Here is an 18103-nt window from a genome sequence, read left to right on the forward strand (position 1 = left end):
TAAATCATTGCCTTAAAAGCCCCACTGGTCTTGGATCGCCCAAGGTCTTCCTCTTCTCACCTGTTTTGTCCAACATGTCCAAGAGTATATTGAAAACAACTACTGGAGAAAGAAAACAACTCTCCTGTACCTTCCGTCACAATGACCCTCCCCACCCCCACCCCACGGCCAAAGGGATTGACTTTTTCAGAGAGGATTCTTCATGTCTATGTAATGGAGACTGGAAACAGGACCAGACTTAACTCAAAGTGGACAGTTCATTTATGCGATATCTGGCTTCAGATAATGAAAGGCACCTGCAAGAGAGCAAAAGGAGCTTTTTAAGTCATGCTGTGACAACTTCACAGCAAGGGGCAACGTCAGCTACAGGTTGACCATGTCATATTTAATACCGGGGTATCAAAGGAAAGGGACTAATATTTTTATTCCTGGGACAAGTTTGACAAAACTCTCTGTGTCTGGGAGTATATGCTATAATGAGTCTTGAGCTGACCTCATTAAGAACATGTGTTTCTAATACTGGGCTGCCAGTGATTATATCATCTTGGCCAACCCTTATGTTTTACCTAATGGCAATCAGGTTTCATGTCTCGGCAATTAATAACATCAAGATGTTGTTGACATCACTTGAGAAAATAATTATGCAACCAAACTCTTTTTTGATGCAGTATCTCAGGGACAGATCTGATTCTTGGATGGATGGATGGATAGATAGATAGATAGATAGATAGATAGATAGATAGATAGATAGATGGATGGATGGATGGATGGGTGGATGGATGGATGGATGGGTGGGTGGATGGATGGATGCATGGATAGATGGATGGATGAATAGATGAATGGGTGGGTAGATAGATAGATAGATAGATAGATAGATAGATAGATAGATAGATAGATAGATGGATGGATGGATGGATGGGTGGATGGATGGATGGGTGGGTGGATGGATGGATGAATAGATGAATGGGTGGGTAGATAAATAGATAGATAGATAGATAGATAGATAGATAGATAGATAGATAGATAGATAGATAGATAGATAGATAGATATATGGATAGGTGGGTGGATGGATGGATGCATGGATAGATGGATGGATGAATAGATGAATGGGTGGGTAGATAAATAGATAGGTAGATAGATAGATAGATAGATAGATAGATAGATAGATAGATAGATAGATAGATAGATAGATGGATGGATAGATGAGTGGATGGGTGGATGGGTGGATAGGTAGATAGATGAGTAGATAAATAGATGGATGGATGGATGGATGGATGGATGGATAGGTGGATAGATAGTTGGATGGATAGATAGATAGATAGATAGATAGATAGATAGATAGATAGATAGATAGATAGTTGGATGGATAGGTAGATAGATAGATAGATAGTTTGATGGATGGATGGATAGATAGATAGATAGATAGATAGATAGATAGATAGATAGATAGATGATAGTTCGATAGATAGATAGATAGATAGATAGATAGATAGATAGATAGATGAGAGAATGGAAAGAGAGATGGATGATAGGTATTAGGTAAGAGAGATGGATATGGATGGTTTAGAAATATTGATGAATTGTTGATAGGTAGATAGATGGATTAGAGGTTAGATAAGATACATGGCTATGGATGAATTAGATTGATTGATGAATTATAGCTAGATAGATGGATTGCAAAGAGCAGTAAATGGACGATAGAAAATGGAGATAGATTAGATAAGTAGATTAATAGATGATGGATAGAAGATAAATGAAATGGATGGATGGACTAGATAGATTGATGAGTGATAGACAGAAGCTATTTAAACTAGGTAGACAGATTAGATAGATTGATAGGTAATAGATCATTTCAGATCCCACATCAGATGCTGTATGATTCAAAACAAATCATTTAACTTCTCTGAGCCTGGATTTCCTTATCTGTAAAAAGGGCATAAAAATAGCACCACTCTTGTAAAATTCTCAGTAAGATGAAATAAGATAATAAACAGAAAGCAAACTCTAAGGTGCTATATAAATTTAAGCTATTATCTTAAAGAAGCCAAATTGTGTCTGAATTCAGGAAAACTTAGTCGTTTGAATTCCTCCTCAGACACTTACTAGCTCTAAGACCTTGAGTAAACTATTTAACATCTTTTAACCTCAGTTTCCTCATCTGTAAGATAGGAACAAGATGACATCTATAGCACTTTCCTGGCAGGCCTATTTTTTGGCACAAATGAGAATATATAGAGAGGGCACTTTGCAAATTTTAAAGTGCTGTATAAATGTCAGTTATTAGAGATACATACATTTATACAGATATACATATTTACATCACAATGTTTGAATTAATAATTTTTCCAGAGTACAAAGAAACAATGCAATAGTAAGACTTCCAAGACTTAGTACTCACTTTGTCCATATTGTCCATATTGGTAGCCTGTGACAGGATCCATGCTATAACCTGTGGTACTGTAGGTTGGAGGGCAATAGGACTGAGATGTTGGCAGACTATCTAAGCTCTTCATATGGTCTAGTCTCTGACTGCAGCTGGCAGACACAGTAGTGGTTGGTTCTAGGCCCCCAGTGAGAGGAGAAAGAGCATAATCAGTCTGGGGCTGGTGAGGTACTCCACCATGGTTAGTCAAGAGTCCCATTACCTACAAGAAAAGAGAGAGAATGAAGAAGTTAAAATGAATAAAAAACTGTGTCCTGTGGGTGGCTAAAAAAATACTGTTGAGAATTGATTCTCTAATTCTTAAGGAAACATATTGATAGAGGGTGACCTAGAAGTGCCCAGGAAATAACATAGTCACATCATATAACTAAATGATAACTTTTAGTTTAGGTATTTGGGGGAAGGACAGGGAAGTGAGAAGAGGCACCACATGTGTTCACATATCACATAAATCATTTCTCTTTCTCCTCTCTTGATATCTGATCAAACGTTACATCAGAATGTTTTATAAGTCCTCTGTATAAGAGAAGCACAGATATTTTAGCTGACTTTTTATAAGGGAAAATTAATAGTATTGATCTCTTTTAAAACAAATAAAATAAAACCTTCCTTTTCTCCATACAGTTTCCATTTTATTTCTAGACAAACATGTTTTGCACTTGTTGAAAGGCTAGAAAAGAAGAACAGGATAAAGACAGAAGAACCATAAATATTAATATGTTGGAAAAAGTTTTTTTGTGTCAGTGATCTTAAGAGAAGACAAAAGTTTTTGTGTTGTTTTTTTTTTTACTTTCTTCAAATAACATCTCAGTAAACCTAATAACTTTCAGATGAGGGTGCTGAAGTGTTCCACAAACATTAGCTCAGTGACCCTTACCACACCCTGGTGATTGAGGTAAGTGTGTAATTAATTTTGCAGCCGGAGAACCATAACTCAAGAAGAGTGAATGACTTCCTGAAGTTCACACAGTCCAGTGAACTGCTCAGCCCACACACGGTCTCTGAAATTCTCACATAAGGTCAGGGTTACAATACCTGCAAACTTCCCACCCTCAAAACTATTTTGTATTTACTTAGTTGTGTTCATGATGTGTGCCTTGAGGGTAGGGACCATTCTAACAGTCCAGCACCTAATACAGTGTCTGGCACATAGTAGGCACATAATAAACATTGTTCAATGAGCAATATTTCCCTTTAGAATTTTGTGAATATAAAGGTCTCAAAGTCATTCTTAAGCTAAATGTTATTTATGTTATAATTTAGGAAATCTGAGGAATAGAGAAATTTAAAATGTGTCCCCCTTTTCCCCCCCTAAAAAACATCCCAGCATAGGGAAGGAATTGAGCCTCCCTGGCTGTCATTCTAATCAAAAGACCATTTTTCCCACCTAAAATAGCACTAGAGTTTCAGTTCTTGAATTTTTGGTCTCGGGACCCTTTAAACTCTTAAAATGTATCGAAGACCCCCTCTCCCAAAGAATTTTTTTTGTAGGTCATAGCTACTGATATTTACTATATTAGAAACTAAAATGCCTTAATATTGCTATGAAAATAGTTCTTGACCTCACAGACCGCCCTCCCCACAAGTGTGTCAGGGATCCCCAGGAGACTCTCAACTATACTCTGAGAACCACCATTCTAAAAAATTACCCAAAGTCAGTCTTGTCCATCTTCCTACATCCAGGCTTCTACCTAAATCAGACATTAGGGGAATCGGAAAATGGCCAAAAAAAGATAACTTTGCAAATCCCTTTAGAAACTGACCCAATGATCCTGATATCTATACTCAGTTCCCTATCTGTGAATTTTAACCCAATCCAAGGTCTAGTCAACTCAGCTGAAAGGAACACCATCTATCTACTCAGTAGTTTCTACATTGCCTATTGACAGTTTCTTAAATTCTTTACATTCTAACTTATTCTATATCATATAAATCTCACTTTCCAATTCATGGCCTCCTTTATTCATAAAAGTTCTAAAAATAAATTTTTCTAACTTGCTGTGACCAGGAAAGGTGCCAAAAGTCATGTTTATCAGTGAAATGAGACTCAAAGACAGCATAAAACAAGGAGAAATGTCTGTCTCAAGAAGTTGAAATACACATTTTCCTTCCCTTGACCTTGTTACAGAATGCCTTCCCCAGCTTCGACCCCTCCAAAACCACAGACCAATTCCTGTCAGCTATGAGAGGGAGCAAATCAGTGGTAAGATCATATTCAGTGATGTAACATTGTGGGTTTTCCATTTAAAATTTAATTTGGAATCATGCTTTATATATTATGTATTCATTCAGTATTGTATAATCAACAATTATGACCTGGAAAATAGCATGATTTCTTATCTTCCTCTTGGCTCTTTTAGTAACACAAAATAAATTGTTTTTAAAGTTTCAAAACCGCTCATTTATTTTCTTTTTTTCTTATTATTTCCATTTGAATATTAAAATATTGGCAAACATCTTTCTTTTTAAAAAGCATGAAGATCTAATGCTGATTCCCAGCCATAGCCTAAAGACATCCTGGAGCACAGTGAGGTGGGGTGGTGGGCAACTTACAAAAATCAAATGAACAGGAATTGACTATCACAACTCTGAACAAAATCAAAATCATTGTAACACAAGGACTTTTCTATTTTGTAGGGCCTAGCCAATATCACAAGTAGTGAAAGAACCATAGGGTTGCACGCCACAGCTGGATGCTCAGAAATCATGATTTTATGTCCTCCTCTCCCAATCTTGAACATAACTAAGAAAGTCTAGAGGGGAAAGAAAATTACTTCTTCAGTCTATTTTTCCCCCTAAGAGCTACACCTACAGGTTTCCAGTGTTAGCAAGGAAATCTCATGAAAATTAATTCATTACACATTTTCCTTCATCAGACAAAATTGTTCCTGTGCTATTAGAGAGTAGGACATGCTTGAAAAAATAGATCTTGTCCAGGGGCAATTATTATGAGAAGTCTGGACGTGCATAACAAACATGGTGGGCAAGAAGAAATAAATATTATTTTAGGAATATAAAAATGGGAGGCTTAAAAAAAAGGTGGAGGATGTCACAGTCAGGAATCAAGAAAAGGGATGGTTAGGGAAAAAATCCAAATCCTTTCCTTTGAAATAAGCTCCATCAATAAGAATCTTAGCTAGTCTAAAACAAAAATTCCAAGTTGCTACTTTACCAATTCATGAATTTTAAAAAAGCCAATGACACAAGAAAATGTGCACGAAAATTAAAAGTTTTAAATTGGTAGCTGGGCCTCATCAGTTTCTTATGAAATGCATGGAATCTGAATTCAATCACTATCACATCAGCTAGGGGATAGATAGAATGGACAGTCAGACAAATATGCTTAAGCTGTAGAGGAAAAAAAAAAGCAGTATTTTCTCCCAAGCATGTGCTCTCAACTGAAGTTGATAGCTGTGTACATTTGCATGATAACTGTCTTTCATCCCCTGCCACATTTCTTTCAGGTGAAAAAGCTTTGAAACCCAGCAAGAATGTCATCTCTACTTATCTGTAGTGGATGTCCTAGGTGAAAAAAATGAGGACTACTTATATATCAAATCCATTCCCTGGAATGAGTTTTGAATGTATCATCACCCTTCAGAGGTCAATGAATTAGAGAATTTCAATCTACTATTTGTTGCAGTGGAGTATAAAGCTCTGGAATGTTTCTATCAGCACACTTCAACAGACTCTGTATTTTTGCTGGACCCAGAGGAAAATGAAGAGAGAGTAATAGGAGAGGAGGGAAAACAGAAAATAGAAGGAAGAGGAAAAGAAGGAAGAGAAGGGAAAAGAGGCAAAAGAGAAGGAAAAGGGAAGGGGAGAAAAGGAGGGTAAGGGGAAGAAAAAAAGATGGGGAAAAAGGAGAATGGGGAGAGAAGAGAAGAGGGTGGGCCAGAAAGAAGGGGAAGAAAGGGAGAGAAAGTGGAGCAAATTGAAGAAGAAGAAGGAAAAGGGAGGAGAGAAGAGATTAAGGAAAAAGAAGGAAAAAGGCACAGGGCAAGAAAAAGGAGGTGAGAAGAGGAAAAGAGGAAGGGAAAGAGAAGCAGAAAGAACTAGGCAAGGGAGAGAAGGAAAAGGGAAGAGGGGAAAGGCAGAAAATAGGAGGTAGAGAAGGAAAGCAATTGTGAAAGTAGGAGGAAGAAGAAAAAGACTCAGACACATTTATGCAGCACTTTAAAATTTATGAAATGGTTTTCCTCAGAACAAAATATGAGGGTAGGTAGGTAGTGCCAGTAGTATTTGTTTCATTTTCCTTATTTATAAAGTGAAAAGGTTAGGACAAATAGTCCTTATGGACCTTATTAGTCCTACCTAAATCCTATGGCTGCCCTTACCAGTTGTTTTAATGATGACCCCCTAAATGTTATTCATAAATTCACCAGACAAATTAAATTAAGCTTCCTCTGGGTGCAAGGCATTGTGCTCTCTCCCAAAGATATCAGGTCCATTTTGTTTATTTTTCATCATACATGTGGTATAATGAAAGTAGGAGGAAGCACTCGATCTGAAATAAGAAGAATTGAGTTTGAATCTCAAGTCTGCCATTCAAGACTTGTATATCCTGGGCCACTGACCTAATGTCTCTAGGTGTCTGTTTCCTCATCTGTAAAGTGAGGAGGTGGAACAAGATGACCTCTGAGGTCTCCTCTGCAGCTAATGAAGGGATTGGACATTATGGCCTTCCAGCTCCTGATGACCTACAGTACAGTTGTCTTTGATCTCTGACATTATTCATCACCTTCAAGACGACATTCCAGTAAGGAGGGAAGGGGTACAATATATATCACTCAGCCATGTGTGATGAAGCAAAGGAGAAATTCAGACAAAATTCTCTAAAAAAATCTAAGATCAAGAAAAGCTCCTCAGAGGAGACAGTAGTAGCTGATCCTTGAAAGAAGACTTTGGGAGATGGAGAGGAAGAGGGAGTCCACTCCAGGAAAGGGAAATTAGAACTTTGTCAAAGAATTTTTGTTATAAAATTTTTTTCTCAATTTGTTGCTTCCCTTCTAATTTTGGTTGCATTGGTTTTGTTTGTACCAACCCTTTTTAATTTAATATAATCAAAATTATTCATTTTATATTGTAATGTTCTCTGTCTCATGGTTGGACCTAAATTCCTTCCTTTCCCATAGATCTGACAGGTATATTATTCTATGTTCACCTAATTTATTTATAATTTCACTCTTTATACTCAAGACCACTTCAGGAAAGGGAAATAGCCTGAGAAAAATACACAAAGGCAAGAGACAGGATATAAAGTGTAGGGACTAGACAACTAGACTAATTTGACTGGAATGCAGTAGATAGAAGTAATGAGAAATATGACTAGCAAGTAAATCAGAGCTGGACAGCACAGAGTCTTAAATATGAAGTCAAGTAGTTTGCATTTTATCCATTGCAATGGGGAGGAGTTTGATCAAGAAAGTGACATAGTCAGACTAGGGCTCTAGGAAAATTGTTTTGGCAGCTATGGATTTGGGGAGGGAAAAGACTGGAAATTCTTTGACTTCTCTAAGAAATCATCATGAAGGAAGAACTATAGGAGTTTTACTACATTTGCTCTTTTTGAAAAAGCCCCAGAATTAATAAATCCACATAAATCACATGTTTATCACCTCTGATGATGTGTTCTATTGTAAGGCACCCCAGTTTTTCAAAGGAGTTATCATAAGGTAGGTATTCTTCCAAAAGCTTTCACCTTGCCTCTTAAATGGAAATATAGAAGTGATTATAACAGAAAAGATGCTGATGTACACATTTGTCTTTCAGATTTCCTTCTTTGACTTTGAGATAGATTGTCCTGAAAAGGTCTCACTGTGTGTGGATGATTTGCAATTAAGAAATTAACAAGGAAATTCAGATTAGAAAATATATAAGGAATATCAATAGAAAATATATACTTTACTTTCCCTTAACATAATTTAAAACCTCAAGTCTCTATGGAAGGATCACATTACACTTTTATGTTTGTTTCTTTAAAAGGCAGTTCTGTATTTCATGTGGTAGGAGGGAAGCTATGGGAATTTCTTCTCCAGCAAGTGAAGCTTGGGAAATGAGCTTTTTAGAGCACCACCAACATTAGTAAAAAATATTTTCCAGTTACATTTTCCTTATAAGGACTCTGACAAGACTTTTTTTCATGTGACTTTTAAATGCATTTTCCTTGCAATTACTTATGACCAGGTGATTAAATTTAAACTACATCTAGCAATTTTTTATTTAAAAAAACAAATTTTCATTCAATTTACCTATATACTTAAGAGGGGTAGCTTATGAATCCTGGGCTGTTTACTGGTATTTTTACTGCTTATTTAATTTTTAAATATATGCTTAAAGGCCATTGAAAAAAATTAAAGACAAAACACACTCAAATCCAAGTACAATCGAATTTCTTTTTTTTTTTTTTTTTTTGTGGGCAATACTAAAGGGAAGGAAGAAAAATTCCATGGCTTTTCATTTGTTTCTACAAATTCAGTAAATGTAAGGTAAGTTGTATATGTGTCATCACCAGAGACTTTTTTTAAATGGCTGGATTTTGTACTCTGAAAGGTTTCGCTTTGTTTTTTTCTATTTTCACATTTTGTGTACCTCCCCCCGCCCCCATCTAAGTGAAGAAGTCTTAAGAAGGATCTCAGATGCTACAACCTCTAATCAAAATGTGCCATATTCACTATTTTTAAGTCTTTGGGAGGATGTCCTGTGAAATTTGTGTGTGTGTATTTTTTTTTAATGCTGCATTTTGACTTGTAGATGTCCCTCAGTTTTCTTCATTTATTAGAGGAATTTTCCAAGCTTTCTTTTTGACTTATTCTCCAGTTTCAGAATTCTAGATAGGTTGTTTATATCTGATTGGAAAATTATATGGTTCAGGAAAATCGAGCTCTTTATGTTTGCTTCATGCCATATTTCCCTTGAATTAATTTTCCTATTGTGAGATTAAATTTAAAAGATAAAAACTGCAGGCCAAATTAAGATTTACATTTAAAATTATGTGTCTGGAAAATATTTGTCTTGGCACACACACTCCGGTTTTGCCCTCAATTGAAAATGTACCGAGTTTATCAAGAATCTAAAATGATTTAGCAAATTACTGTGCACATCTGGGTGCTTCTTTTTCTTCCACATGACCCATTGGTATGAGGCTCTCTTTTCCTTCTTAGTTTAACTGACCAGATGTGCTCCCTCTTCCAACACTTTCAATCTTCTTTTTTGTTAATTCTTCTACTAGCCCCACTAATAACAAGGTTTTACTTTCTTGGGGTTCCTTAACCCTCCAAAAGGCTACTGAACAAAGTAAATACTAGCCATAGTTTAGCCTCAGGAACAAACCCCTCTGCCTTCCACACCGCCCCCCCCCCCAAAAAAAAAACAACCATTTCTTCACAGGTTTTTCAGTCAATTCTGTCCATTTCAGGAGTCATTTAATAGTTAAGTTTCCGTGTCTGTGACTTCAAGGTTGAAAAGTCTAAACTTAAACAGGAGAGCTTTTCCTGAAAATATCTTCTTCGGATTCAAATGCCTTAGGAATGATCCTGCAGTTGATTAGCATCTAAATAATTAGATTTTTGCTCATGTCTCTTTGAAAGCTCTAAGCGGGAAGTTGCCTGAAGGCAGAGGTTTCTCTCAAAGTATGGCTCATGACCTTATCACCCATACAAGGAGTTACAGGAAGGGCATGGCCGGTGCTTACCTAGCCAGTCACCGAGGGGAAAAGACCCCCTTTAACTCAGCTTTAGTGAAGGCATTCTTAACCCCATTTTTACAACTTTCTGCTTCTGTCACATCATAAAAGCACAGGAAATATTAAGTAGGATGCATAGGATGCTTCTGATTTTATTTTTTTTTTTACAGAGACTATGGTAAATATCCTTGAAATGCCTGGCCTCGATGTGGTGTGAGAAATCATGGGAATGATTTGTGTTTAAGCAATTCTTTAAAATATCTGTCTCCAACTACAGATAGCACAAAATAATTTCTCCGATTGGAAAACTTCAGGGCAAGTTAAATCCATGGCGGCAAGTCAGATGGATCGATTTCCCAAAATGGAAACCCAGGCAAAGCATTTGAATTTTTTTTTTTCACTTATTGAAGGATTAAGAATAGATGATGGCCAGGAGGTCCTAGGTTCAATTCTGGCCTCAGACACTTCTTAGCTGTGTGACCCTGGGCAAGTCACTTAACCCTCATTGCCTAGCCCTGTAACAAATAAAATTGATATAGAAGGATATACATAAAAGATATCAGGGTTAAAAAAAAAAAACTAAAAAGAAATAGATGATGGCTTCTGGCTCATTAGGAACTATCATATAACCCATCCACTGATTATCAAAAAAAAAAAAAAAAAAAAAAGGAGCCCATTAAGAAAAAAAGCTTATATGCTTAAAGGAAGGTTCCTGCCCATTAATACAGTTGGTATTTGACCCACCATAGGCATAATAAAATTCTCATATGTTTTAATTCATTTACGCATGCCTGCATTTAATATGCTTTGTGACCATGTCTGCAATTAATATGATTTATGAGAAAAGAACATGTGCATTATTGGGGGGAAGGGCAGAGATACATACTTTTTTTTCCCCTTCCTATGAATGAAAGATTTAATGAAACAGCTCAAGGAAAATTGTTGGCCGTTAACATATTAAGTTGGACTGACAGAATCCTGAGTAAACTTCAGTGGCGTTAATGATATCCTCTTATCTGACCCTGACACATTTGCGGCATATAATTTACAGAAGCTCTGTCCAGGGAATCTTGACAAATGCTCCTGACGATGTCAGGGCAATGTTCCATTCTAATGTAAAACAGATGTGGGTCAGATACCCTCATTCATCACTTAACACAGAGACTCTCAAACTGTTTCTAAGAGGAATGACATTACCTGCTGTTAACGCTTTTCGCTTCAGAAAATTTCTCAGACCCCCAGCAGTCCCCCAAAGGATGAGCCCGTGAGCAAAATCACTTTGTCAATCATTTTTTTTTTCTAGAACATCTGCATTCAGGTTCCTCCATCCTATCTGCCCTCTTCTCACAGCCTCTGACTTACTCTTTCTGCTTCCTGTCTCCAGTCTGACCTTCACTACCTGCGTAACCTGACCCTCTGCCCAGTGGCTCTCCATCGCCTTCCAGGTAGGGTCAGAAACTCCTGGTCCTGACATTCATGGCCCTCCAAAACCTGGCTCCCTTCTTCCTTTCTAACCTTATTTATATTCCTCCCATCTCATTCTCTCTTTTCCAGCCAAACTCTCGATATTCTCACACGCAGCCCAGAATTCTCTCTCTACTTTGAGTTCTTAGTTCTAGGGGTGCCTGGCTTGTGTGCAAGTATATGTGTGTCTGTCCATGTGTCCGTGCATCTGTGTGAGTGTGAGATGGACTTCTTTGGAAGACTGGGAAAGCCAGTGGACATGGACTCATTCTCAGAATGTTTTTAAATATATAATATTGTAAATGAAACCACATACAGCAAGAGGTATCAAAGAATTTTTTTTAGTTCACGGGCCCCAAAATATGAACCCCCTGATGTAGGGCTACCCCAAACTTCTTGTTTATACTTATCCCATTTCCCTTGTATAACTGCAACTGATATTTCTCTCCAGTAAAAGGAGAATGGTATGTATTTGTCATATCTAATCCACAAACTTCTCGTGAGGCTGAGGTTAGCCACTGGTGTAAAGCACTTTGTAAACCTTTGAGAACTACATGAGTGTCGTCTACCCTAAGCTCCTCGAGAACACAGTCCCCATCATACCGATCTTTATATTTCAAAGGCTTAGCACGATGCTCTGCACATCGCAACTCTTAATGAATGTCTGTTGAATTGAATCGAAAATGCCTGTGGAAAGTGAGCTGCGTATCTTGTTTTAATTTCATGAGGCTATCAGGACACATAAGCTATTAATTGTTCCTTCCAGAGGGAAAGAGCTCTGGGGTACTCAGGCATCCCCCCCATACTAAAATGCAGTGCTGGTTTTTAAATCAGTCTTTAACAGCCTGCAAAGTAAAAATATCCAGAAGGGAAGAACACATGGTTCCTTTAAAGAATTGCTGCACTGTTTCTGTCCCCCCCAAAACACACACCTTTCATTGAAAGCCACTATGAACTTGGGTCCACAGCTTGATACTGAAATACATGCTAAGCTGGTAATAAATGACTCGTTAGCTTTTGCCTTGGAAGCCTACCTGTTGTCAGAGGGCATTCCCAAACTCTGGCAGAAAGTTTCTTTTTGAGAAGCTGACATGCCTTGAGTCTTGCCACTGTTGGTGAGAACCCCCTGCTAATGTCCTAAGCCTGAGTAGCTGCTTCACACAGAACGAAGACAGCCAGAACACATGTGGATTCTTTTCTCTAACCAAAGAGGTGAAATCCCAAAGTCAATTTTCATTTCTACTAGCATCACTGGAGAAAGGGTTGAGGATGAGAGAGAACACGGATAAAGAACTGAATAATCCAAAGAGGTGAACTCTGAAGTCAATTTTCAATTCTACTAGCATCACTGGAGAAAGGTCTGAGGATGAGAGAGAACATGGATAAGGACCAGAATAAGAAATAGGGAGTTTGGGGACATATGTTATCCTTGTGTTACATTCCTATGGTAACCAAGGTCCGGCTACATCCCCATTCTTAAAAAAAAAAAATCAAAGATGAGCTCCAGCTATACAGTACAGAAGGGAGTTGGAAGGAAAGATTCTACTGTGTCTAAATTCAGGTGAAGTATATTTTTTAAATTATGCATTAACTAAATGCATTAATGCATTTAAAATTATCAAGCAAAGCATCTCTGTATGCCCATTAAAAAGAAGAAAGAATTTGGCTAATGTCTCTTGGTTGGTTTAAAAGGTAGCCGGTTGAATCAGATGATCTCATGAATAAGTTTCAAGTTAAAATACATTGTATATTTTCTGTTCAGTCGTGTTCAACTCTGTGACACTATTTGGGGTCTTCTTGGGGCAGATACTAGAGTGGTTGGCCATTTCCTTCTCCAACTCATTTTACAGATGAGAAACTGAGGCAAATAGGATTAAGTGACTTGTTTGGAGTCACTCAGCTGGTAAGTATCTGAGGTCATATTTGAACCCAGGTTTCCTGACTCCAAGTCCAGCATTCTGTCTACTGCAGCACTGAGTTTCTTCCTTAGAATACTATGTGGGAAAATGAAGGGAGATCCATGCTAAGATTTAAGGAACCTCTTTTTTATTTTTTTAATCTGTTTCTTCTGCATCATGGGACAAAATGAACTTTCATTCATTTAAAGACCAAGGAAACTGAACATGTTTCTAGGCCATTAAAACCTCTAAACACAAAGTGTGGAATAATGGAAAGAGCACTAGATCCTCCTTGGTGTCTGAAAAACCTGAGAAAATTCACTTAATCTCTCTGGGCCTTGATTTCCTTAAATGCAAAAGGAGGGAGTTAAATGACATATTTTAAGCTCTTTTCAAACTCTAAATTTATTAGAGTCAAAGAACCTGAATTCAAATCTCACTACTGTTACTTCTTACTTGTTTGAACTTGGGCAAATCATTAAACCTTCTAACGCCCCTTTCACTTTAAATACCATGATGGCAAAGATGGCAAAGAATACAAAATTCCTGGGAGGCTGACACTAGATGGTTATGTTGCATCGCCAAGTTAAGAATATGCTCTACCCCAAGACACAATCCATATCTGATCCCAGAGATCTGAACCAATAACTTACAACTCCAAATCTCTATGCTGTAATTCTATGAACTCTGCTGCTCTAATGTGAGGACTGGCCACTGAGTTGTAAATCCTGAGCACATGCTTGAATTTGCCCTTCCTGGTAAGTTCTACAGAATATCTGCAATATTCCCATTTTGGTTTCAGTCCGACAGGAAAGACTTTCATGAACTTATTTTCAAACATGAGTGGCTGCAGGGAGAGTGCTCTGAAGTAACAAGGAGTCTCATGGTTGGCTAAAAAGCCAAAGCACTCAAAATGCTCTAGCCAGTGATTCCCAAAGTGGGTGCCACTGCCCCCTGGTGGGTGCTGCAGCAATCCAGGAGAGCGGTGATGGCCACAGGTGCATTTATATTTCCTATTAATTGCTATTAAAAATTTTTTAAAAATTCATTTCCAGGGGTGCTAAGTAATATTTTTTCTGGAAAGGGGGTGGTAGGCCAAAAAAGTTTGGGAACCATTGGTCTAGCCAGAACTGAGTTCACATACACAAGGATCAATCATCCCACTCTCACACTCTTGATGGTTTTACTTCATTTTTTTCTTGTATCCCCAGTACCTCAGTACAGTACAAGAGATGTTAAATAAATAATTATTAAGTGAACAAATGAACAGAAATGCCATTGTTTCTATCAGATCAGCCATTAGATACAAAAGAATTAAAATCAGCCCCTTTAATAGACTACAGTTTTGGTATCCTATCAATGTTAATAATTGATTCCAAATGGCTTGGCTTGGTCCAAAATTATGACATGGCTCCTTGGATCCAAAACCTGTTTCATCCTCTGTGATTCTTGTTACTGTCATCCCTAACCTAATGAAAAGCCCAAGTTGCAGGGCATTGGGTATTTTTCACTTTTGCCCTATTGTTATCATTGCTATTGTTTAGACTTTATGAAATATATACTCCCTTCTGATACCACACAAGATAAACTGGATATAGAAAGAAGAAACAGACTTTTCTCAAACACACACACATACACACACACACACCCAATGAACTCATTCAATTAGGCAAGAAGAATGTTCTAATTTAACGGTCCATCTTTTTTCTCTAAAGAATGAAAAGCACATGGACTACTATTTTCAGAAATAGTAATAATAACTGACATTTGTGTTAAGGCTAGCAAAACACTTTACATTATCTCATTTGATCCTCAAATTTGAGGTAAGTGCTCATTTTACAAATAAGGAAACTGAGGTTGAGACCTTAAATAACTTGACTAGCTAATAATTACCTAAAATAGGCTTCAAACCCAAGACTTCAGGTCCAGCTCTAACCACTATGCCATGTACTCTTTCTGGAAAAGAGATCCAGACCTATATTGCCATAGGTGTGGGGGAACTCTTAATGGTAATAATTACTCATTGATCTAATGTAATTCTTACAATCTTGGTGAGCTGCTGATGTCACAAAGAATTCCATGGTCACACAACTAATATATAATAAAGGCAAGAAAATGACTCAGGTTTTCCCCATTCCAATATCTATTCTCCATCTACTAGACCCCCACTGTCTCTCATAGTAGTAATATACTGCCTTTATCATCATTATTATTCTGATGAATCTGGTTTTAACACAGTATAATTCTGTAAGTCCTATTTGCTGAGCACGTTACAATAATCTTTTGTGGCAATGGAAACTTCCTGATTATATGAGATAAATTAGAATTACCACCTCCAAATCCATATCATTATATTATACATATAATCCTTAATCCTACAAAAATATCCAAATAATGGACCTCAGTCATTAAGATAACTTCCTTTATTTCAGTAGTTTTTCAATCTTGCATTTGCAATTAGCTCCTTTGCCAAAAGTAAACATAGAATTTATTTGTTTTACAGAAAATTATAATATTAATAAGTGAAATAGAAGCTGACATACTATTATGGTACATTTTTCAAGTCTTCACCATAGGTTTCATCATTTACTCCTCGGCACAATTCTGAATTAGCCCCTTATGGCCCTACTTTATTACAAATCTTGAGAGTAATAGCCACCAAAGCCAACAGGTCTAGGAACTCACTGCCCAGAAGTAGCTGACCTTGTAATAAAACCAAGTTGTCTTAAAGTTTCAGGGCAGCTTTCAATTCAGTGCAACCTATACCCAACTGGCAATTATTTTCCAACTCAATAGGTTACCCTTTCTTTTCTTTCCCATTACCCTCCCACTCTCTTCTCTCTCCATACAAGAGGCAAGACTTTGTGGAATAATCTCTCACCTAAGAACTAAATTCATTGATGATTTCCTTCCTTTTCTCTCTTCCTATATTTATTTATTCAACAAGCATTTGTGAATTATCCACTTGGGCCAGACAGTGAGCCAGGCAGCTAAGGATTCAATAATAAAATAAGAACAATCCCTGCTCTCAAGAAGTTTACATTCTCCTGGACTGGTTTTTTGATGATATTATTACTCTTTTTCTGGTTTCCTGAAATCCACAAAGAAAGGATTGTACCATTCTGAGGAACTGGACATCAAAAGAGGTGGCTTAGAAAGATGCCTGCACTCAAGCAAGAATCAAGAAAATCATTCCAGCTCCAAATGAATCCTGCCATGGAACTCTGTGTGTTCCATGACATTCTACAAAATCAAGGATCAGATCCAAAGAATGGGGGTCATATTTCTTGCCTTTTCAATGGATGAGGGAGAGACTGGAGGGAGAGAGAATTTGCTACTGAAAATAAAAATAAAATAAAAAAACAAGAAAACAAGAAAACAAGTATTAAATCTAGGACCAAATAATAAGCTCCCCGTTCTTAACCTGGAGTCCGAGAACTTAAAAAAAAATTATAACATCTTTCAATATGATTGGTTTCCTTTGCAATCCTGTATATTTTATTCTGTGCAATTATGAAAATTATTCTGAGAAAGCTTCTATAGGTTTTGCCAGACTGCCAAAAAGGTTAAGAACCCCTGGATTAGATTGCATACCCCAACTGCCTAAAATAAGCCATAAGCGCTCGATTAAAAAAAAAGTTCTTTAAAATAATTGTTTACTTCTTTCATTCTGGAAAGAAGCAAGAAAGGATTAAATTACAAAGACATCACCTCATAGTCCACATAGACAAGCATCGATCCAGTGCTGCATGAGGATTCCGTACAACTTACTAGCTGGCAAAGCTAAGTCAACTTGGCTGTGCCAAAACACACCAGCTTTGCTCATTGAGGAATGAGGACCAAACTAAGTCCCCTCACAAGAGTGTTCTGTCAGATAGCTAACTGACCAAATACTGACTAAGTGTTGAGAGTGGGCTTTATTTTTAATGCTGCACTGTACACAGAAATGCATACACCTCTGATGAAACCCAGACTGTTTTTCAAGGACACATTCTTCCAAAAGACCCACAAATAGTACACAACTAATGACTGAATCGAGTCTTCTGTGTCTGCCCAGTACAAAGCCCACATTCAGCCCCTAATTGAATAAATATGCAAGTATTCAGATTTCTGTAGATATTGCCATTTTGCAAATACAGTAATGAATTAAAAGCTTTGCGTTGCATTCCAGCCACATATAAAGGGTTGATTCAGGCCACTGGCCTCATATTGATGCTAGTATGACTCTTCTGTGCATTACTGACTACAAAGAAAAACTTTTAATTCTAGTAACTTAGTTACAACAGGATACTCATTCTCCATCTTTGATCCTCAGTAGTCAGAGTAGTTTCAATGGGCCTAAAATGGGAAGGGATAGTCAGATTGATTTATACAATCTATACTTCAAAACTACATTTTTGGAGAAGGGATTTACTATACAAATTAATTCAGCAGAAAAAGATTTTTTGCTATTGTCCTTTTTAGCCACAAAATTAAAGTTTTTTATCAATTCACAATTATTCCCTCCAGAGAGAAAGAGAAAAGAAGGAAGGAAGGAAGGAAGGAAGGAAGGAAGGAAGGAAGGAAGGAAGGAAGGAAGGAAGGAAGGAAGGAAGGAAGGAAGGAAGGGATTT

At 37.2% G+C, this 18103-nt stretch overlaps 1 protein-coding gene across 1 annotated transcript in view; it reads right to left on the minus strand.

Annotated features, from left to right (window-relative positions):
- Positions 1-261: 261 nt before the first annotated feature.
- The window catches only part of PAX3 (paired box 3), a 105745-nt gene continuing 87903 nt past the window's right edge, over positions 262-18103 (minus strand). The window contains exons 8-9 of the mRNA XM_044669445.1: positions 2400-2646; positions 262-296 (exon numbers count right to left, since the gene is read on the minus strand). Coding sequence (XP_044525380.1) covers positions 262-296; positions 2400-2646 — 282 coding nt within the window. The remainder of the gene's footprint in view (positions 297-2399; positions 2647-18103) is intronic.

The sequence above is a fragment of the Gracilinanus agilis genome, chromosome 3, assembly GCF_016433145.1.
Source record: "Gracilinanus agilis isolate LMUSP501 chromosome 3, AgileGrace, whole genome shotgun sequence".
Taxonomy (NCBI): Eukaryota; Metazoa; Chordata; class Mammalia; order Didelphimorphia; family Didelphidae; genus Gracilinanus; species Gracilinanus agilis.